Consider the following 22,475-nt stretch of genomic DNA (forward strand, 5'->3'; position numbering starts at 1 on the left):
TCGAGCCCCGCGTTGGGCTCTGTGCTGACAGCTCAGAGCCTGGAGCCCCCTAGCAATTCTGTGTCTCCCTTTCTCTCTGCCTCTCTCCTGCCTCAAAATAATAAAATTAAATAAATATAATGCAAAAAACTTAATTAAATTTTAATTAAAAATTTTAAATAAATGCATAAAATAAAACATTCCACCCTGGACCCCTACAATAGATATGTTCCCAAAGGTTGCCCAGAGGCATTCTTGCCTCGATTTCCCCATTTTCCCACCAGGATCTTGGGGGCGAGGGGCACACCTAAGATGAGCCAGGCACCTCCTTTGTCAAAGGTGTCATGAGAAGGGGCGAGTCCAGGTCAGGGGTGAGGGTGGGTGCTGCTCCTCCTCTCCAGCCTCAGGGCTCCCTTGGGCAGCTGTGCCCCACGAGGCTCCCAGCCTCACACGCTCCCCCAGCCTCTCGCACCCCCGCAGGTGCAGCTGCTCCCTGGCACCTGCTGCCACCGTTTCTCGGCTGAGTCTATTTCAATTGCATCTTTATTCTGACACACTGACTTCCGCACAGCCCCCTGCTAGCAGCTCTCCAAGATCTGTGCAAACTAACCTTCTCTGGCACGTGTAATTGGCATCAGGCACGTTCCCCGCCCCCCACCTGTTCCCTCCCAGCCTAGCTGGCCGGGGACGCGGCGTTTGAAGCTGGAGGCAATGTGGACAAAGCAGAGAAGACAGCGCTCCGGGCTGAACACTGCGGTTCGGCGGACGAGACACAGGCAGAATTTGGAACAGCTCTTTGAAGAGGCCGAGAATTACAGGCTCCCCGCACAGGAGAGGCTGTTCAAACAGGATTGTCTCAAACGGCAAAGGAGAGGCTGCAGATCCTTCAAATTAATCACTGCCACACTGCTTTCCATCATCACAAGGAGCAGCAATTAGGAATGAAATACAGAGGGTTCAATGGTGGGACGGGAAGGGGAAGGTTTAGGTAATGTGGGACTGACAGCTGAGAATTTCAGCTGCAACCTCAGACCTCACATGGGGCAGGGAGGTGAGGCTGAGGCTTCTTTGTAAGGGAAAGAGGGAGGGAAGGAGGAGGCAAAGGAGGAGGGAGGTGGAGAGAGAGGGAGGAAGGAAGGGAGGAAGGAGGGAAGGGAGGAAGGAAAGAAGGGGAGGAGGAAAGTAGGGAGAAGGAAAAGAAGGGAGGAAGGAGGGAGTGAGGAAGGAGGGAGTGAGGAAGGAGGGATGGAGAAGGGGGGAGGAAGGGAGGAGAGAATGAAGGAGGAGGGACAGGGGATGGAAGGGAAGAAGGAGGGAAGGGAGGAGGAAAAGGGAGGGTTACAAGGAGAAAACACCTGTTTCCCAGATTCACTCTGAACCCCACAGTTATGTGACCTGACTGCTCACCTGAACTTTGACCTTGATGAGACTCTAATAATTGGGTGTTTCTCATAGTGGTGGCCACAGCGCACCGGAATCAAAGAAAACTGGGCTTTTTGTTAAAACCTGTAAATGTCTCAGTCCTAAAATTTATGGAAGCTGAGCCTAAAAATCTGCCATTTCAATAACCATCCAAGTTTTCTTTTTTTTTCTGTTTTTTTTTTGTTTGTTTTTTTGGATGGCAGTCATTCTAACAGGGGTGTGGTGGCGTCTCACTATGGTTCTGATTCCACGTCCCCTTGATGACGACATGCACCTGCTATCCATCTCTGGAAAAATGTCTGTTCAAGTACTTTGCTCATTTTTTTAATGTTTATTTATTTTGAGAGGGAAAGAGAGCAGGGGAGGGGCAAAGAGAGAGAGACAGTCCTAATCAGGCTCCACGCTGCCCACAGAGAGCCCAATGTGGGGCTCAAATCCACAAACTTCAAGACGGAAATGAAGAGCTGGATGCTCAACTGACTAAGCCCCCCAGATGTCTCTGCTCGGCCCATTTTTTAATCAGGTCACTTGTCTTTTAGCTATTGAGCTACAGGACTTACAGGAGTTCCTTATACACTGCAGGCATCAGCCCCTTATCGGATCTACGGGATGCAAACACGTTCTTCCCAGCCGGGGCGTTTCCTTCTCATTCAGCCAATCCCTAAGCCATGCAGAGGCTTTTGTTGGGACAAGAAGAAACCAGAGCTCTCCATGCTCTGCCGATGGGAACACAAACTGGTGCGGCTGATGTGGAGGACAGTGTGGAGCCGCCTCAAAAACCTAAACCAGAACTAGCCTGTGATCCACAAACCCCGCTACTGGGCATATATGCACATAAAGGGAAAGCAGGGTCTTGGAGAGATCCCATGCAATGCTGGGATTCCCCAGGGAACCACACACTGTTTACACCAGCGGAAGCCCACCTACAGATGAATGAAGAAAGACAAAGACTGCAGTCAGGTGGCTGCATGGTTGGTGTCCTCTGAGGCCTCTCCCTTGGGGCCCTTCTTCAGGTCCCCCCTCCCCGGGGTCTCCCCTCTGTGGGGACTGCTGTCTCTGCCCAATCACCGGTTCTCACAAGGACACCAGTCAGACTGGGTGCGGACCCACTTGTACCCCTCACTGTCTCACTGTTACCCTAATGCCCTTTCCAAAGATCCTATACCTGCAAATACAGTCACATGCTGAGGTCCCAGGGGTTCAGCATACAAATTTGGTGGGGGGACAGAATTCATTCCAGAACACTGGGAATCGGCAGAAAGAAAAGAGACCCAGAATTTGTAATTCTAGACGGAATCCTGCTCTGGCTATCACCCCGAAGTGATGGACGTCCAGGGGCGCTGCCTGGACCCACAGTACCACTGGGAAGCTGGTGAGAAATGCAAGTTCTCGGGCCCCACCCAGGGACCACCGAATCGGGAAACCAGGGGGTGAGGCTCAGGACTCCGTGCTCTAACAAATTCCTCAGGTCATCATGACGGTGCAAGACCACTACCTCTTCTGGGAAGTCGAGGAGTGAATCCAGTTACACCCACGGGTCTTTCAAACGTTGTAACGCACAGTAGTCTGAGGACTTGGGAAAGCCTTTGCAGAAAAGGGACGGATCTGAAGATTATATTTTCTTTGATCCAAAGAGACTACAGCCCCGGTTCTGTGTCTGGGTGGGAGTTTCGTGGCGGACCCACCAGGGTTCGGGCAAATCAGGCAACTTCTCTATGGCTGTTTCTACAGCCGAATAATGGTGGCAGGAAAGCCTATTTCTAAAAAGTCCAGGAGGATTAAGTAAGAAAATGCACAGAGAATGCGTCTCCTAGGATCTGATCTGCTCCAGACAGCTGATCGATGGCCTCGGGTCCAAGAAGGAATAACTTGCACCTGACATGCAGAAACAGATATGCTCTTCCAGGCACGGGTCTCCATAACTCATTTCTCTGGCACGACTAGGCTCCCAATCCTTAAAAAATATATTTTTTATATATTATTTTGCCTTCATCCATCTCTCAGAGAAGCAGTAAGTGAGTTATTTGAGAGCGAGCCCCCTCGAAGACTTTCTAAAGATATACAGCAAGTGTGGAGGTAAGGGGTGCCCACAGGCAGGGGCAGCCAGGGGCAGGAATCGGAACAAAAAAGTAATTTCTGAGGGCATCAACAGAAAGGGAAAGGTTTTGGTAAGTGATTATTCCAGAAGTTACCTTTTCTTGAGTGTGGATCACGCTCCCTCATCCCTAAAAAGTGACTGAGCACTTTACCCAGAAGACGGTTGCTCACCCTCTCTCCAGAATCCTGATCTAGGACTTTGATAAAGTTATACCTGCTAAGTAATATAAATTTCACTTAGGGAGATGTCTCCTGTGGAGCTCCGTGGGAGGATTTGCAGAACCCAGTAAAACTGGGAAATGCAGGCGATGTCATAGCAAATTTGTTGTGATGAATCCTGGTCCCCCATTTTGTTCTAAGTAATGAAATACTTAAATAGATATTTTGATGACTTTTTTCCCAGTTCCATAATTTGTAATTTGAATGATAAATAAAATTGCATTTTTATATCATATTTTACAAAAGTAATAGAAAACACTGTAATGTTTCTTTCCTTGGGGTTCTTTTTTAAATTTAAAACACCGCTCTTTTTCATATAACATTAGCTTTTTTTTCCATATGTTTTATTTCTAACATATTTGCATGGATTTTCATAATGTCCCCCAAATTTGGAACATGAAATTACCATTTTTTTCAAAACAGATGCATCACCATCACAAAGAGAATGTATTCGGGCAATGCCTTTTTCATGTAAATTATCCTAAGTTCTCAAGAATGACAAAATGTTTATGAGAACATAATCATATTTTCTTTAAATTTGCTCTTACATAAAAAAGTCATTAACTAATGCACCTTAAAATAAATGAATGCTCAGAAATGAAACCTTTAGGTAAAATGCTAATAATAAAAAGAGAAAATAATGTGTATGCCCAGTTAAAACAAAATTTGTATATACAGTAAAAGAGAGACAAATTATGATATATGCAGCAGAATATGACTATGTAGAAATGACAAAAGGAGTAATATAAATGGATCGAAGAAGCAAAATACAGAGAAAAAACACAGACTCTGTGCATACACGATGACCCCTCCATTTATATGAAGTCCAAGAACACGCACAATTACTGTAAGGTGAGGGGTGGGGGAGGGGTCTGACTTGGGCAGAGGGGCCCAGCAAGGTGCTGGAATGTTCTACCTGGACCTGGGTGGTGGTGACCCCTGTAAAACCCTCTGATTGTGCTATCAAGAAATATGTCATTTGTGGGGCGCCTGGGTGGCTCAGTCAGTTGAGCATCTGACTCTTGATTTTGGCTCAGGACATGATCCCAGGGTTGTGGGAGAGAGCCCCGCATTGGGCTCTGCACTGAGTATGGAGCCTGCTTAAGATTCTCACTCTCTTTCCCTCTGCCACTTCCTGCTTGAGCTCTCTCTCTCTCTCAAAAAAAAAGAAATAGGTGATTTGTGATAAGACATAAGCAGCTGATGTTAGCAAAGCAAATTTAAGACACTATCCTTCAAACATACATCATTCATGGGCAAATGAAAGCAACAGCTTTGTTATAAGACAGGAAATTCAAATAGCCAATAAACCTGAAGGGGAATTCAGTTTGGCATATTGTAACAATGGTTTCGCAGGGAGAGGTCTACAATGGCCCTGCAATCACTCCTACCTCATAGAAGTTTCCAAGCCCCTCCCCCTGAGTGTGGGTAAGACCTTGAACACACGGCTGTCACTCCTACCACTGGATTACACATGCAGAAGAGGTAAAGAGCGTTGGCAGATCTAGTCACTGATCGGTCACCTTTCAGTGAATCAAAACAGAGATTCTCCTGCTCACTTTGAAGAAGAACTATGTCCTGCTGGGAGGAAACTATGTGGCTAAGATTCCAGAATGACATCTCAGCGCTGAGAGCAAACCAAACTGACAGCCAGCTGATCCACATGGACATCAGTCCTAAAACCACAAGGAACTGAATTCTGCCAACAAGCTCAATGGGCTTGGAGGAGAGACCTCTTAAGAGCTTGTGGTCTAGTGATACTGTGATTTATAATAAGGGGCACCTGGGTGGCTCGGTCAGTGAAGCATCTGACTTCAGCTCAGGTCATGATCTCATGACTCTTGAGTTCCAGCCTCACATCAGGCTCTGTGCTGACAGCTCAGAACCTGGAGCCTGCTTCAGATTCTGTGTCTCCTTCTCTCACTGCCCCTCCCCAACTCAAACTCTGTCTCTTTGTCTCTCTCTCTTTTTCTCTCTCTTGAAAATAAATACTAAAAATGTTTTTAAATAAAGAAGATATGATTTATAATAAGAATCATGCATTTGGGAGTGCCTGGGTGGCTCAGTTGGTTAAGCATCTGGCTTCGGCTCAGGTCATGGTCTCATGGTTCATGGGTTCAAGCCCTGCGTCGGGCTCTGTGCTGACAGCTAGCTCAGAGCCTGGAGCCTGCTTCCGATTCTGTGTCTCCCTCTCTCTCTGACCCTCCCCTGCTCATGCTCTTTCTCTCTCTCTCAAAAATAAATAAAACATGAAAAATTATTTTTAAAAAAAGAGGCATGCATTTGTTCTCTGTCCCTTTCTTGCAGACCTCTGGATTTTCCTAAGTGATGACAGCAACAAGGGTATGTGTTGTTATATCAATGGCCTTATTGAGATGACTTTTGGGACTCATTTAACTGAGGGCCAGGGGAACCCACCACATAACTACAGGGTTGGAATGTCCAACCTCCACTTGACCCTCCCTGGCCAGCAGCCAATGATTTAATCAATCATGCTGGTGTAATGAAGCTGCCATAAAAATCTGAAAGAATGGGGTTCTGAGAGCTCCCATGTGGGTGAGCACCTGGGAGTCAGGGAGAGTGGGGCTGGAGAGGCCTGGGGACCCTGGAGCCCTTCCCACATACTCTGACTCATACATCCAGCAAATTCTGGCACCTGCTTCATGGTAGATGAACCTCAAAGCCATTAGGATAAGTGAGACAGGCCAATCATCAGAGAGCAAACAGCGTATGCTTCCTCTTGCGTGACGTCTCTAGAACAGTGAGCTTCATACAGACCGAAAGTGGAAGGGTATCCGCCAGGAGCAGGGAAGAAGGGAGCCAGGGTTTACTGTGCACGGTTTTGGGTCAAGGAGGTGAGAGAAGTCTGGAGACGGATATGTCATGGCTGCAAACGAATTTTAATGTACGTGATACCACAGAACTGGACACTTGAAAACGGTAAAACTCAAATGAAGTCTATTTTACCCCAGTGAATGAATGAATGAATGAATGAATATTACAATTCACCACATGGATCAATCATTTGGTGTTCTCTTCCACTAATAAACTCTTTAGATGAAAAAGATAAAAATTAAAGTGATGGATGTGTCTCAGAGATCCACTCAACCAAACCAGAGGGCTTTGAGGAAGCTTCGTGGTGTAGTCCCCTCCAACCCTGACTATCTCTGCAGATCCAAAAACAGAGAAATTATCTCTGAAAAAGGTCTGGATTTGGCCTGATGAAGAATACTACTGGAATCCAAGAAAGTTCTACAACATTCCTGAGAAAATGGCTCATCAGATACAGCATCAGCACAGACAGAAAGGGCCCAGAAGAGACAGAAAGCATGACTTATGCAACTACAGAGTGCTAAAACATGTGAAACGAAATCTGACAGAAGCCGTGGGAGGAACAGACAAACCGGAATTGAGCTGGAAACAACACTTAAAGTTCACTACTGGATAAAATGAGCTACCAGAATATCAAGGAGGAAAAACACACTGGAACAGCGGTGTAGACAGGAGGACAGAAGAGTCATCTAAGGAACACACCACCCATCACGAGAGATACACACTCCTCTCAAGACCACAAGGCACACTCTGATGGTGGACAATATTCTGGCCCATAAACGAGCCTTAATAAGTTACAAAGGTGTAAAATCATACAACATGTTTCCTCTGGTCACAGTAGCACAATATTGGACTGTAATAACCAAAAGAAATTTGGGGAAGTCACAAATATGTGTAAATTTAAAAACATAATCATGGGGTCGCCTGGCTGGCTCAGTTGGAAGAAAGACCGTACGACTCTTGATCTTGGGGTCATGAGTTTAAGCCCCACACTGGGCGTAGAGATTACTTAAACATTTTAAAAATAACAATCATCTTTTCACTCATAAGTCTAACAGGAGAAACTTAACAGAGAACCATGGGGAAAGGAAGAGGGAAAAAAGAGTTAGGGAGAGGAAGGGAGGCCAATCTGGAGAGACTCTTGAATACTAAAAACAATCTGAGGGCTGAAGGGGGAGGGGCTAAGGGGAAGGGGGGTGATGGGCATGGAGGAGGGCACTTGTGGGGAAGAGCACTGGGTGTTATATGGAAACCAACTTGACAATAATCTATATTAATAAATAAATAAATAAATAAATAAAATGCATTAAATAAAAGAGGGAAAAAATAAAATAATAATCAAAATAATAAAAACAAAAGCATCATCTTAAACTAACAATGAGTCAAAGAAGAAACCAATGGAAAAGTTAGTAAATATTTGTACATAAACAAAAGTAAAGATACAATTCCCCAGACTATGGGACCCACAGAAGGGGTGCAAAGGGGCACTCACAGCTGTAAATGCTGGTGTACAAGAAAGATCTCAAATTAGGAGAAAAAGAGCAAACCAAACCTAACACAAGTCAAAGGAATTAAAGAATAAAAATCAGAGCTGAACTTCATGAAATAAGAAATAGAAAATCAATAAAGTATCACTGAAAATAATAGCGGAGTCTGTGAGAAGATTAACAAAATTGACAACATGTTAGCTAAAGTAACCCCTCAAAAAAAGAGAGGAGGTATAAATTTTTAGACTCAGAAACTAAAGAGTCTGGTTACTACCAACCCCACCTAAATGAAAGGGATCATGGATGGATGCTACGGACAGCTGGACGCCAATAAATCAGGTAACTCACATGAAACGGACGTGTGTGTCAGAAGACACAAAACATCGAAACTGACTCAGGAAAAAGAAATAATCTGAATAGATGTATAACAAGTAAAGAAACTGAAATATTAATTTCTTTAAAAACTACCCACAAAGAAAATTCAGGCCCAGATAACTTCACTGATGAATTTGACCAGATATGTATTAAAGAATGAATTCTTCACTAATACTTCCCAAAAAATACAAGAGGAGGAAATACTTCCCAATTCATGCTGTGATGTAAAACCACAATGGCAGTACCAGACAAAGACATCAAGAGAAAAACAAAACAGAAACGCAGACCATTCCTTGTTACAAACATAGACTCCAAACCCCCAACAAAATAGTAACAAATCAAATCCAGTAATCTATTAAAAGAATTACATTCCATGAAACCAAGGGGAATTTGTCTGAGTTGGTCAATGAAACGCTGCTCTAACATCTAAAAATCCAATCGTGTATGTCACATCAATAAATAAAGGCCAAAAAAACATATGATCATCTCACTAGATGCAGAAAAGGCATTTGGCAATATTCCCCAACCCCTTCATGACAAAAACCTCATCAAACTGGAAATAAATAGAAACACATAAAAAGTGTCTATAAAAAAACCCACGTTTTTCATCCCACTTCCCTCATCCCACTTCTCCCAATTCGATAATAAAAGACTCTTACAACTCCAGATATAAAATTAGCCCAGTTTTTAAAATGGGCAAAAGATCTGAACAGACATTTCTCCAAAACAATGTGCAAACATTCAATAAGCTGACGAAGAGATCCTCCGTGTCATCAGCCACCAGGGGAATACAAACCAAAACCACAAGGAGGGAGCACCCCGCACCCCCTATGTTGTCTGGGGTCCACACCACAGGCAGTCACAAGTGCCAGCAGGCAAGCAGGAGAAACTAGACCCCCTGTTGTGATAGGGGGAACATGGAAAGTGTAGCCACTTTGGGTAACAGCGTGGTGGTCCATCCGTCATATGGCTAAGCCTTCAATCCAGCAATTTCACTCCTAGGCATGTACCCAAGAGAAAATACACACCCATAAAAACCTTGTTCACAAATGTTCGTGATGACATATTCATTAAAGCCAAACATGAGAAACAACCCAAATGACCAACCGCTAATGGACAAAATGTAGTATATCCATACAGGGAAGACTATTCAACCATCACAGAAAATGAAGGATTGACACACATTACAATATGGATGACCCTTGTTGGGAACATGATGCTAAGTGAAAAAGCCAGTCAAGAGACACCTGGGCGGGGGGGGGGGCACTGTTGGTTAAGCGTCCAACTCTTGATCTCAGCTCAGGTCATGATCTCATGGTTCGTGTGTTCCAGCCCTGCCTCGGGCACTGCGGGGGACAGCATGGAGCCTGTTTGGGAATTTCTCCCTGGCCTTCTCTCTCTGCCCCTCCCCTGCTCGCTCACTCACATGATCTCTCTCAAAATAAATAAATAAACTTAAAAACAAAAAAAGCCAGTCAATAAGGACACATATGACATGACTGCATTTATATGAAATGCCCAGAGTAGACACTTGTACAGAAATGGACGGCGGGTAACTGGTTACCAGGGCAATGGGAAGAGCAGCTAAGCTGACACACATTTTCTTTTCGGGGTAACGGAAACTGTCCCACAGCCGACATGGGGGGATGGATGCCCAACTCTGAAAACACTAAAAGCCGCTGAACGGTATGCTTCAAGTGGGTGACTTGTATGGTATGTGAATTGTACCTCAGTATAACTGCTTACATCAGATGCGCCCAATCTACTGAATCGTTAGGGGAAAGCAAATTAAAACTATAAGAAACCAGTGCAAGCCAATTACAATGCCTAAAACAGGTCATTTGAGAGAGAGCAGGTGTGAGAGTAGGGGAGGAGAGAGAGAGAGAGAGAGAGAGAGAGAGGGAGGGAGAGAGAGAGAGAGAGAGGGAGAATCCCAAGCAGGTTCCATGCTGTCAGCACAGAGCCGGACACGGGGCTTGAACTCAAGAATCGTGACGTCATGACCTGAGTTGAAAGCCCGAAAACAAGTTTGTCTTTTTTTTCCCCCGTCTGGTTATACCAGATCTGCAGGAAGGGGACAACTGGCACTTTGTCCCCCTGTCTATCTGCCCCCCAGCCTCCAAGGCCCAGTTCAGCACTCCGCGGTGCTCAGATGCTCTTAAACAGGCAGCAGCTGGGTTGCCCGCAGTGGACAGCCACACCCCCGGAAACCCCAGCTGGCTTCCGGCCGGGCTCCTGTGCCCGCGAGCACGCGCAGATGTCTGCACCCGGCACTTAGGTCCACACTGAGGTCCAGCAGGGACAGAGGCCTCAAGCAAGCAAAGTTGCCATCTGGAGGCTCCCCGCGCGGCACACGCGTCACAGGCCCACGGGGAATGCAGGCTGAGTCGCCTCGTGCGCGATGCGGGGGACACCAGACCAGAACCCTTACTCTGACTTTATAAACAAAGAAACCGAAGGAAAGATGAAGATGCTTCCTAAACATGTGCTTGCCTTATACAAATCAGGACAAGGCCTTCAGCCTTCCACCCCTGCCTCCCCAGTTACCGCCCTGGCTGTCCTCAGTCCCCTCATGTTGCACCTTTCTGCTGAAGGGTCTTGAGTGAAGGATGCTGACGTGGTCCCCACAGCAGAAATGCCAACAGGTGCCGTGTACTTACAGTTCTCTGGAGGCCCATTGTCCTGCCGCCCCAAACTGGCTCCCAGAGCAATGTCTGATTGCTTTGCAGAATCTTGCAAAAGGGTCAGGAACACCTTTTCAAAAATTAAAAAAAAAAAAAGCCTTCTTATTATTTCATACCCATTTCCACAACACACTGCTGGACTGTGGCCTCACTTCCCCAACGCAGTTGTTATGAGAACAGACACCACACACGCATTTTGTGAGCTTTTACCATCACTGGCCTGGCAGGAAGGCCGCCGGTTCTCCACAGGCTGATTGTAAGACCACTGGCAGGATACAAAGCAAGAGAAACCTGACCATGGACCCCAGAGCATTTACAGGCAGAGGTGGGTCCAATCCAAGCAAGGGGCAGGCAGGGCAAAGGAGGTGCCAAGGATACGTCCAATGCAGCTGGACTTTGTGGCTGGACACCAGCATCTTGGAAATTCAGAGATGGGGGCACGTGGGGGGGTTCAGTCGGTTAAGAGTCCATCTCCTGATCTTGGCTCAGGTCAGGATCACACAGTTCATGGGTTCCAGCCCGTGCTGGGCTCTTGAGCTGACAGCACAGACCCTGCTTGGGATTCTCTCTCTGTGCCTCTCCAATCTGTGCTATCTCTTTCTCTCTCTCCTCTCTCTCTCTCTCTCAAAATAAATAAACTAAAAAGCAAAAAGTTCAGAGATGGACAGAGAAGCTCGTGACACAGCTTATTTGGCATGGGTGAGACAGCATGCATAAGAATCCCCGCTGGTCGTGGTGATTCCATGGCCAAACCACTTCTCCAGGACCCACATCACCGGGAGCAGCTTATTTAAGTAACAGCTTGCAGCCTTTAATTGCTTAGTGCTGGAAGCAAGGATCTGCTCAGATCCAAGGGCTGGGTCCCAAACCAGCAGGAGAGGTGAGAAGCCGTCTGTGCCAGGACAGCGATCCAGGCCCTAGAGAGGCAGCTGGAGGTTTTGTGGATTCCACAGAGACATGAGGGGGCATCCCTAACATAAATTGGCAGGGCATGAATGCCCCGCACCAGCCCTGGGGGGAAGGGCTGGGGCTCCGGGCTCAAGGATAACACTCCCCACCACCAGTCAGGCCAGCAGGCATGGGGCCCAGGGCCCAGTGTGTGGGCTGCACAGTCTCTGGAGCAGGGGGAGCATCGGTGAGCAGCTGAGGTCTGGCAGGTGATGGCTTGCAGTCATTAGCACAACTGCGCTTGTGGCTTCTGTAAACAGCGGACCCTCAAACTCCAATTCCTTATTTACGGGAGTAAGTACAAAGGGACTGACTGTCTCTGGGTGTTCTGGGGACCCTCCAGCTCGCAGGGAAGACAGGGAGAGGGCCCCAGAGAGGAGAGGCAAGCAAGAAGCCTGCAAGATGGGAGAGATGCATCATCTCTCTGCATGTGGCTCATTAGTTTGGGGCAGAATCCCGTGGAGAGAAATCCAGGTCCTGCCCCAATGAGGGGACACGAGGTTTCATTAGATCCAACATGGGGACTTTGATGCGTAAGATGACCCCCCTGCTAATTCCTGGGAAGACCCCAAGGAAAAGAGGCGAACCCCACAACTACTCCAAGTACCACCTGCATCACCACCACCAGTAATAACAGTAACTAATAATTAATAACAACATTGTGCCAGTGTTTCGCCATGCTTAGTTTCCTCTCATGATAAATGGTAATAATAAGACTTGTAACGGAAGAGCTGAAGGCAGTGACTGCATTTATGCGCAGTGGAAGGAACAACGGATGCCCAACAGAAGCCCCCACATCTGGTCCTAAGAGAAGCCAAGCAGGCGGAGGAGGAATTAGTACAGTGTGGCAAGTGTTGATGTTGTTACTTCAGTGAAGTCTCTGCCCAGCCCAGTGAGACCAGTACTGTTACCCACACTGATGAAGAATGCACGGAGGACCAACGAGTTAAGGATTCACGAGGTGCATTCATAAAGATACACATTCATCTAGGGTATTTGTAAAGAATGAAATTTAAAACACTAGAAATAGGGGCACCTGGTGTCTTGGTGGGTTGAGTGTCCAACTCTTGATTTCAGCTCAGGTCATGATCTCAGGGTCATGGGATCAAGCCCCACATCGGGTTCTGTGCTCACAGCATGGAGCCTCCTTGGAATTCTCTCTCCATCTCTTTCTGCCCATCCTTTCCTCTATCTCTTTCTCTCAAAAATAAATAAATATTTTTATGGGGTGTCTGTGTGACTCAGTTATTTAGGTGTCCAACTTTGGCTCAGGTCATGATCCCACGGTTCATGGGTTCGAGCCCTGTGTTGGGCTCTCTGCTGACAGCTCAGAGCCTGGAGCCTGATTCGGATTCTGTGTCTCCCTCTCTCTCTGCCCCTACCCTGCTCATGCTCTGTCTCTCTCTTTCTCTCAAAAATAAACACTTAAAAATGTCTTAATAAAATAAATACCTTTTATAAAGAGAATTTTTTTAATTTTTTAGTTTTTATTTTTGAGAGAGAGAGAGAGAGGCAGAGAGAGAGGGAGACACAGAATCTGAGCAGGGTCCAGATTCTGCGCTGTCAGCACAGAGCCCGATGAGGGGCTCAAACTCACAAACCATGAGATCATGATGTGAGCCGAAGTCAGATGCTTAGCCGACTGAGCCACCCAGGTGCACCTAAAAAAAGGAATTCTTAAAAAACAAACAAACAGTAGAACTAGTGCAAGTCAAGAATTATTCATTGAGAAAAGATTTTCCTTTGTATCTTATTCTAAATGGAATTTTCATTCAATGTTCAAAAGTAACTGTGCATATCTTGGTAATAATAATCCCCATCTATCTGCTTAAATTTCCACTCCCTTCCTCTGTTCACAACAAGAAAGCGTGTGTGTGCATAAGTGTGCACTTGTACACATGCATGTATGCGTGCACAAGCATGCATGTGGGAGGAAAAGACAGATATGGTCAGAGGTCTCGCACTCTGTGCCCTCAGGGGTCACTGGGGGCTACAACTCAGCACTGAGTATGGAGGGGACACTGAGGGATTTCGCCAGCCACCCCTGCAGAAGGGGAAAGGCACGGCCAAGACAGTAAAAATGTCAGGAGCGCCACCTGGTGTCAGCGTGCCTTGACTGTAGCGACCCCCCCCCACCCTCCCCCACCAGGGACACCAAAGTAGCCCAGTGAGCGGAAAGGCACAAATAAAGGTCAGATTTTTGAAAAGCAATGTGACGGTGACTGACCTTTCCAAAAGTCTGAGTTCCTGATGCGGGATAGCACCATCACCCTTGTTATTCTGGGCTGCAGTTCCGGTGCCGACCGGGAGCAGTCAGCTCCCCTTGTGGAAGGTCTCATGGAAGTTTGGCACCTGGGACGGAACGTTACCCAGGTGGGGGATCCATGCCCCGTGGACTTGAGCAATGGAAGTGCCACGTCGTGGTTTTCACAGTTTCTTGATTATCTGACACACAACCCCTAATACAACCTGAAGTCAGTATCTGTAGCTGGAGGCTGGCTCAAGACACATTCTCCCAAACAAGGGAAACGGGCGCAGTCGCTGGGTTTCAGGCGGTCAACGGCGTGTAAGGGTGCCACACTGCCATGAAGTCTCACTACAGAGGAGACTCAGAGAGTCTATGCCACACACAGAGCCATCCATTCACGAGAGACCACAAACCACGGGCCTCTCGTGGGAAGGTGTCTGAGTGGAGACAAAGCACTCACATCCAGCGGCCCTTTCCGAAGTCTAGAGAGAATGTGGCTCCCATGCACTTTCTGAGGGCTGCCATGCACCCCTCTCCCTGCTCCAACGGCGTCTTCTCCATCCTGGTAACGAGACAAGGCCACAGGCCACCGCATATGTACCACACAGACGCACAGCGGCCTCTTACATAGGACAGAACCGGAAAGCGGTTTTGAGTCGTATCTAATGTTCTGAATTTCACTGGAACTTGCTCAGGCTTCCCAAGTCAAAGGAAAACCAAGTGAAGACGGGTCAAACTACTCTTACGGACCTTTAACTGAATTCATCGCGTGACCTGAACAAGAATGAAACAGATGAGGACAATCTACTCAGCAGCAAAAATACAGACAATCCAACTAAAAAATGGGGAGGATCTGAATAGAGGACTTGAATAGAACACAGGCGGACGGCCAAGAGGCACGTGAAAAGATGCGTTACATCGCTCATCGCCAGGGAAATGCCAATCAAAACCACGATGAGGTATCACCACACACCTGGTGGAATGGCTAGACCCCTAATGACAAGGAAAGTGCTGGGGGGACGTGGAGGAAGGGAAACTGTCAGCACTGCTGGTAGGAATGCACACGGCTGCGGCCACTGTGGAGAACAGTGTGGAGGGTCCTCGGAAGATTAAAGACAGAACTACTATATGACCCAGCGATACCACCTCTGGGTATTTCATCCAAAAAAAAAAGACAACACTATATTGAAGAGACACCTGCTTCCCGTGTTCACTATGGCATCATGTACAGGAGCGGGGACACAGAACAGCCTAAGTGGCCATCCACAGCTGAATGGGTAAAGACGATGTAGTATATATATGTGCAATGAAGTATCACTCAGCCACAAAAAGGAAGGAAATCCCGCCATTTGCCCCAACACTGAGGACGTTATGCTAAGTGACATTAAGTCAGACAATGAAAGACAAATACACTCTGATCTCACTCATACATGGAACATTAAAAAAAACATACTAGTGGCTGCCAGGGGAGAGCAGGGGCGAGCCAAATGGGCACGAGGGGTCTAAAGATACAAATTTCCACCTAAAACATAAGTAAGTCCTGGGGATACCAGAGAAATCTAGTTAACTAGACTGAGCTCTATATCTGAATAGAGAGTAGATTCTAGAAGTTCTTTCCATGAGAAAAATAACCACGTGAGGGGCACCTGCGTGGTTCAGTCGGTTAAGCGTCTGACTCTTGATTTCTATTCAGGTCACAATCTCAGGGGTCATGAGATCGGGCTCTGTGTGGGCTATGCAGAGCCTGCTTGGGATTCTCTCTCCCCCTCCCCCTGCCCCTCCCCTGCTCGTTCTCTTTCTCAAAATAAACAAACATTAAAGAAAAGGAAAAATAACTCTATGAGCTGCTGCATGATAAGTGAACTTCCAACAGCAATCATCACCACACATACATCCATCAAATCATCGTGGCATACACCCTCACCCAATACAATAGTGTATGTCAATAAAACTAGGGGGAAAAAAGAAATTTCAAGGACACTACCCAGTGCGGAAACAATGTATAATTTAATGGAAGTGTAGACTAAAAGCCTGTGGCACTTCTGCTCTCTGCTCTCTGCTCTCAAAGAACAGGACGCTCAGCAGTTTGGAAATTCTTCACATGAGGACTAAGGGGTTCCTAATTTAGAAGCACTGCAAGGTCTGAGCACTCAGGGCGGCCCGGGTCACCTCGACACTGATGGTGCCATCAATCCCTCAGACCGCGGGGCTCTGCCCACCCCGTCGCCAAGTAGTCTCAGACCCCCAGCTTGACCTGCATTTAAAGTGTCCGTTTGACAGACTGTGTCCCGGAGATGGGTGGTGTAAGGTGCTTTCAGCTGAGACACAAGCGGAATTCATGAAGCCGACCAACTCTGCGAGCCAAGGACAGGACTGTCCCACCAGCAGATGACATCAGCCCAGGGAGAAGGTCCATACTTGGGCCAAAATGTAAGCTGTGCTCTGGGTTTTGTTGTTTTTCTGTGTGTGTGTGTGTGTGTGTGTGTGTGTGTGTGTGTGTGTGTGTTTCAGTCTCCCCAAAGTAACTTTTTTTTATGTTTTTATTTTATGTTGAGAGAGAGAGACAGAGACAGAGAGAGACAGAGAGTGAGTGGGGGAGGGGCAGAGAGGGAGAGAGACACAGAATCCAAAGCAGGCTCCAGACTCTGAGCTGTCAGCACAGAGCCCAACGCGGGGCTCAAACCCAAGAACCCTGAGATCATGACCTGAGCTGAAGTCAGATGCAAGCGTCTATTCATCCCCGATCACTGTGGTAACAGATGATCACAGACATGGGGGCTGAAGGCAGTACAGACATATTGTCTGATGACCCGGGGCTGGCTCCCTCTGCGGGCCCCACAGGAGAATGCGCTCCTTGCCTTTTTCAGCTTCAAGTGGCCGCCTGATGCTCATGGCCCCGTGCTCCATGCTCAGGCTCATCACCCCAATCCCTGCCTTCACGAAGACACCCCCTTCCACCCATCTGACCTTCATACGTCCTTCTGACAAGCACGCTACTCATTACACGGACTCGTGCAAATGCTGGTAACCCAGGATAACCTTCCCTCCATAAGATCTGTGCAGCTAACAATCCAAGTCCAGTTGTTAGGATGCAGACATGCTCAGGGCCTTTGTTCAGTGGACCACAGAACTACACACCACTGATACAGCTCGGAAACAAGGGCTGTTGGTGTGAAGCATCCCCAAACACTGGAGAGACAGAGTCAGTAGGAAGCAAGGGTGGAAGATTTTGGAGTCGGCCACAACCGATTTTCAATTCCTGACTTTGGGCAACTGGGCCCCTTTCTCAGATTTAGTCCCTTGGTCTCCTTCCTCACAAGCGGATAATTACTTCAACACTACTGTGTTTCTAAATTTGATACGGTCAATCTTGGGTTGGGGTCCATGCTGCCCTCTGATGGCTTTTTTAAACACAGAACGCAAAACGATGGGCCAGCACTGCAGTCAGATGACAAACAGCACGTTCATCGCCCAGCTGACACCAGGCTTAGAGTAAATGCTAAGAACACGAGCTTGTTGTAAGTTTAAGAGACCTGGGGGCACCCAGGGGGCACAGTCAGTTGAGCATCCGACTCTTGATTTTGGATCAGGTCATGATCTCCCAGTCCATGAGTTCAAGCCCTGTGTCAGGCTCTGTGCTGACAGCCTGGAGCCTGCTTGGAATTCTCTCTCTTTCCTTCTCTTTCTCTGCCCCTTCCTCACTCTCAATCTCTCTCTCAAAATAAATAAACTTTAAGAAAAGATTTTTAGAGGCCTAAGTCCCCAAATAAAGGGTCCTGAAATTACTGGGTTTATTGCCCCCCCAGGAGAAAATGCAGGGTGTCACGTGACAGGGAGACCATGTTGGGGCCAGCAGGCTCCCCCCCCCCCGCCCGTCCCTTCCCTCTCAGGCAGACCCAAGGTGGGCAGGAAAGCAGCTCCCTGGCTTTCAGAGCCCACAAGAGGATCACACCAGATTGGAGCTGGGGGCACCAAGGGGCATTGGCGTGGTGGCGCTCTTGAGGTGCAGGAGGATTGGGAAAACAAGGGGACACCCCCGATATGGATGCTGAGTCTGTCTGGGTCAGAGAGGGAGAGACAAATACTAAGAGGGGACACTCGAGGGACCCAGTGTGGCTGGCCTGGCCTTGGGGGTCCCACGTGGACGTAAACCCGTGGTTTTCACCGTGCAGAGAGAAAGAGCAACCAACAGAGAGGGTCCAGCCGCACCCAGGACAGGACGGGAGCAGTGTCGCCCCACACCACTGGAGCCCCTATGGCCGGCCCCCTTGCAAAAACAGCTGATTCTAGGACCGGGCCTGGGGATGCACTCCAGGCACTTGGAGCACCTGGGGACGTCAAAAAGTGAGAAAACACTCAAAGATCATGGGGACATGTTACAGGCCACAGAAGCCAGCTTGAAGGGGCTCCACTGGCTGAATCTGGAAGGATTCCAACATCTGAGCAAATCAGGATCGCAGCAAAGTGTGACTCACTGAATACAGTGATCCTTAAGGATGCAAATAAATAAAGGCGGTGAAGAGAAAGCGTTCCGTTCTGCTTAATGCTAGCAAAACAGATGCAAGATGAGTTACAGAAAGAGAGACACCACCACCTGGCAGATGTCATGGTCGGTCGTAGCTGGTTCGGGCCAGGAACATGGAGGGGGTGGGGCACGGGGCGAAGCGGTGGGATGCAGAATGAGAATTTAAAGAGTCTTGAGCAGGGCCCCCGGGTGGCTCAGTCAGTTAAACATCAAACTCTTGATTTCGGCTCAGGTCACCATCTCACAGTTCATGAGTTCGAGCCTGGCGTCTCGCGTTCTGACAGCGCAAAGCCCTGCTTGGGGTTCCCTTTCCCCCCTTCCCTGACTCTCTTCCTCTGCTCCTCCCCCACTCATGTTCTCCCTTTCCCACAATGAATTACTCCATTTGCATTACATCAAAAGATTTTGCCTTGGCTTCGGAGCTGCTCCAGCTCTCCCTGGTCCCCACACCACGCCCTGGAACACACATGGTGACTGATCAGACCTGATGTCTTAGCCTCACCAGCTTGGGGGTCCCTTCAGGGGCCATGAATTAATTACAAGGAATTTACTCCTATTCAAAATGAAATTTGCTTGGTGTCTGCGTGGCTCAGGCAGTTAAATGTCCGACTTTGGCTGAGGTCATAATCTCACGGTTTGTGGATTCGAGCCCCACGTTGGGCTCTGTGCTGACAGCTAGCTCAGAGCCTGGAGCCTGCTTCAGATTCTGTGTCTCCTTCTCTCTGCCCCTCCCCTGCTTGCTCGGTCGGTTCCTCTCTCTCTCTCTCTCTCTCCCTCTCTCTTTCTTAAAAATAAACAATAAAGAGAAAGAAAATGAAATCTGCTCTCCAGCTACAGTCAGGAGCGTCCCCGGACAGGCCCCAGCACACCTGCCACAAGGCCATCGGGGACCACAAAGGTGAATTCGGGGACAGCGTGTGCAGGGTGCTTATCCACTGCCTGCCAATCGATAGCAGACACAAGACGAGAAAGCCAATAGTTGCCCGATGCAAGAAGACAAAATTGGTTGAGATAGATATTTTATAGACTCCACCAAACAAAAGAAAGTTTTTAAAAGCCTTAGTCTTTTCCCAATGCGCGATCCGTTCTCAAACAAGCCCACATATGCCGTAATAGTCTATCTTGCTAAATCTGTATTTCAGATCGTTGTTTATGATCGCCCTTAAAACAGAGGAGTTCTTTCTGAGCATCCATGTGTGTGAGAGAAAAGGAAGATACATGGGCTCTCACCAATCGATATGTGTTTAGCACCTATTATGTGCAAAGCATGTGCTAAGTGCAGCGGGTGGAAATTACTGGGGGACATCGTTGAAGCATGCGTACAATCTCCCAAGTAACTGAGTGGCCGTGTCTGCTGGCTCCTGTTGGGTTTGTTTTGGGGTGATGAGCCCCAAGCACAGGAGACAGGGGAATCTGGGAAAAGGAGAAACAGCGGGTTGCAGAGAAGCAAATCCCATGAGGGGATTACTCCCTGAACAAGGCAGTGAGGATGGCCTCCCGCCCGTATCTTGATTGTGGGGACGGTCCCACAACCAGACCCCCTGCCTTTGCCAAAATTGACTGTGTGGGTTTTCCTGTATGCAACTTCAAAAATAAAGAATGGAAAAGAAAAAAGGGCAAAGAGGAGAGAGGTCGAGAAATTTCCAAAGGGTGTATCCATGGATATAAATAAGAATATTTGGGGGGCGCCTGGCTGGCTCAGTTGATAGAGAGTGTGACTCTTGATCTTGAGGTTGTGAGTTCGAGCTCCATGTTGGTGTGGAGACTACTCAAAAATAAAATCCTTAAAAGGAAAGAATATTTTGGAGAAGAAAGGCAAATACAAATCTGAAATAGGAATATTTAGGGAATCAGCACTGAAAGAATTTTCAGGGACCACCCGGCTGGCTCAGTCAGTGGAGTGTGTGACTCCTGGTCTCAGGGTTATAAGTTGGAGCCCCACATTGTGTGTAGAGATTACTTTAAATCTTTAGGGCCACCTGAGTGGCTCAATTTAAGCGTCTGACTTCAGCTGAGGTCATGATCTCGTGGTTTGTGGGTTCGAGCCTCAGGTCAGGCTCTGTGCTGACAGCTCAGAGCCTGGAGCCTGTCTTCAGATTCTGTGTCTCACCCTCTCTCTGCCCTCCCCTGCTCATACTCTGTCTCTCTCTCTGTTTCTCAATAATAAATAAATGTTTTTTAAAAAAATAGAAGGGCTAAGGGCTAAAATACAGAAATGCTTACTTTCTGAATATATCAAAGCACATGTACTATGGGTTTAAATGCAGTGAAAGTGACATGAACAAGTCCTCACCTTTGCATGATTTCTTGCTGTTTGTCATCTGTTTTCAGGGTTTTTGCATGATCTGATCCAAACAGAAACGGTGTGAGGAAATTGGGGGAGAAATTTCTATTTGATCTACAAGAAGAGTGGAGCTGCAGCCCGAGCAGCCATCTGGCCCCACCCTGACCGTAGCAGCCAAATTCAACCCACGCACGGACTGCTCACCCGACCCTGGCTGCTCTCAGTGGACTCAGGGCCTGCAGGAGGAACTGTATGCTGGAAGCCATTATTTTTTAATGTTTAGTTATTTATTTTGAGAGAGAAGAAAGAAGAGCGAGGAGAGGAGGGGCAGAGAGAGGGAGAGGAAATCCCAAGCAGACTCTGCACTCACAGCCCAATGAGGAGCTCCATCTCAGGGTTCCTGAGATCCTGACCTGAGCCAACACCAGGTGTCAGACACTTAACCAGCTGAGCCGCCCAGGCGCCCCTGGAAGGAAGCCTTTTGCAACAGAAATTAGGTCGCTATGGGGGAAACTGGACACACCTTAAGACTGGCATCATTAGTTGGGGTACCTCCTGTTACAAAGCAGCATAGGAAAGAAAATGTTCAATCCGAGTTAAGATTCTGGGCACGGCGGCACACGCCTCCCTCCAGTGGTCCCCTCTCTCCAGGGTGGAGGACGGGGAAGGGGACAGAAATCAGACAGAAGCCATGGGAGGAGGGAGGCGGGGCCAGGACAGGCTGCCACTGAGTCAGGGTGTGGGAAGGAGGGCCCCCAGCCCCAAGGCGGTCCACAGGCGTGAAGGCCCCAGGGGTGCCCACAGTCCAGGAGGGCGGCAGGAGCCCAGGACGCAGGAAGACGGCCAGCGCCACCCGCCCTCCGGCCCTTCCGAGAGTGACTGCCTGGGCGTCTCATGGGCATTTCAGGCTGTGCCGGGAGCCCCTGCCAACAGCCCCACCCTGTGGCTCTTGTGGCTCCCAGGGGCACATTCGGCCAACGGCCTGGAGAACGGATTCCAAGCCGGGGCTCTGCGGTCCCAGGGGCTGGGAAACTGCCCTGATGAGGTCAGAACCTCTGGGGGCCGCCCTGGGGGGCAGTCATCACCACCCTGGGTGTGGGAAAACCACAAAGACCTTGGTTTCCACTCCCACTAACCCCTGGGAGAAGTTGAGCCATCCTAATATGGAAGGCATCCTGCATCAGCCAGGGGCAGCTGGTCTGCGGTGACAGGGGCGCCTTGCCCGTGTAAGTCCATTTCCCATTGATTCATCCAGCTTTTACTGAAACCACGCTTATGAAGGAAACGAGTGGCTTAGAAAAGATCATGGCAGCTAAATGAGCTCTCCCAGCATGCACAAAAGAGCAAAAGCAGAGCTGACGCCTTCTCTGCTCTG

At 48.2% G+C, this 22,475-nt stretch overlaps 1 protein-coding gene across 1 annotated transcript in view; it reads right to left on the minus strand.

Moving 5' to 3' along the window:
- Positions 1-22,475, minus strand: part of ABCA13 (ATP binding cassette subfamily A member 13) — a 317,064-nt gene that overhangs the window by 133,783 nt on the left and 160,806 nt on the right. Inside the window, exon 42 of the mRNA XM_029919211.1 lies at positions 11,072-11,165. Coding sequence (XP_029775071.1) covers positions 11,072-11,165 — 94 coding nt within the window. The remainder of the gene's footprint in view (positions 1-11,071; positions 11,166-22,475) is intronic.

The sequence above is a fragment of the Suricata suricatta genome, chromosome 2 (assembly GCF_006229205.1).
Source record: "Suricata suricatta isolate VVHF042 chromosome 2, meerkat_22Aug2017_6uvM2_HiC, whole genome shotgun sequence".
Lineage (NCBI taxonomy): Eukaryota > Metazoa > Chordata > Mammalia > Carnivora > Herpestidae > Suricata > Suricata suricatta.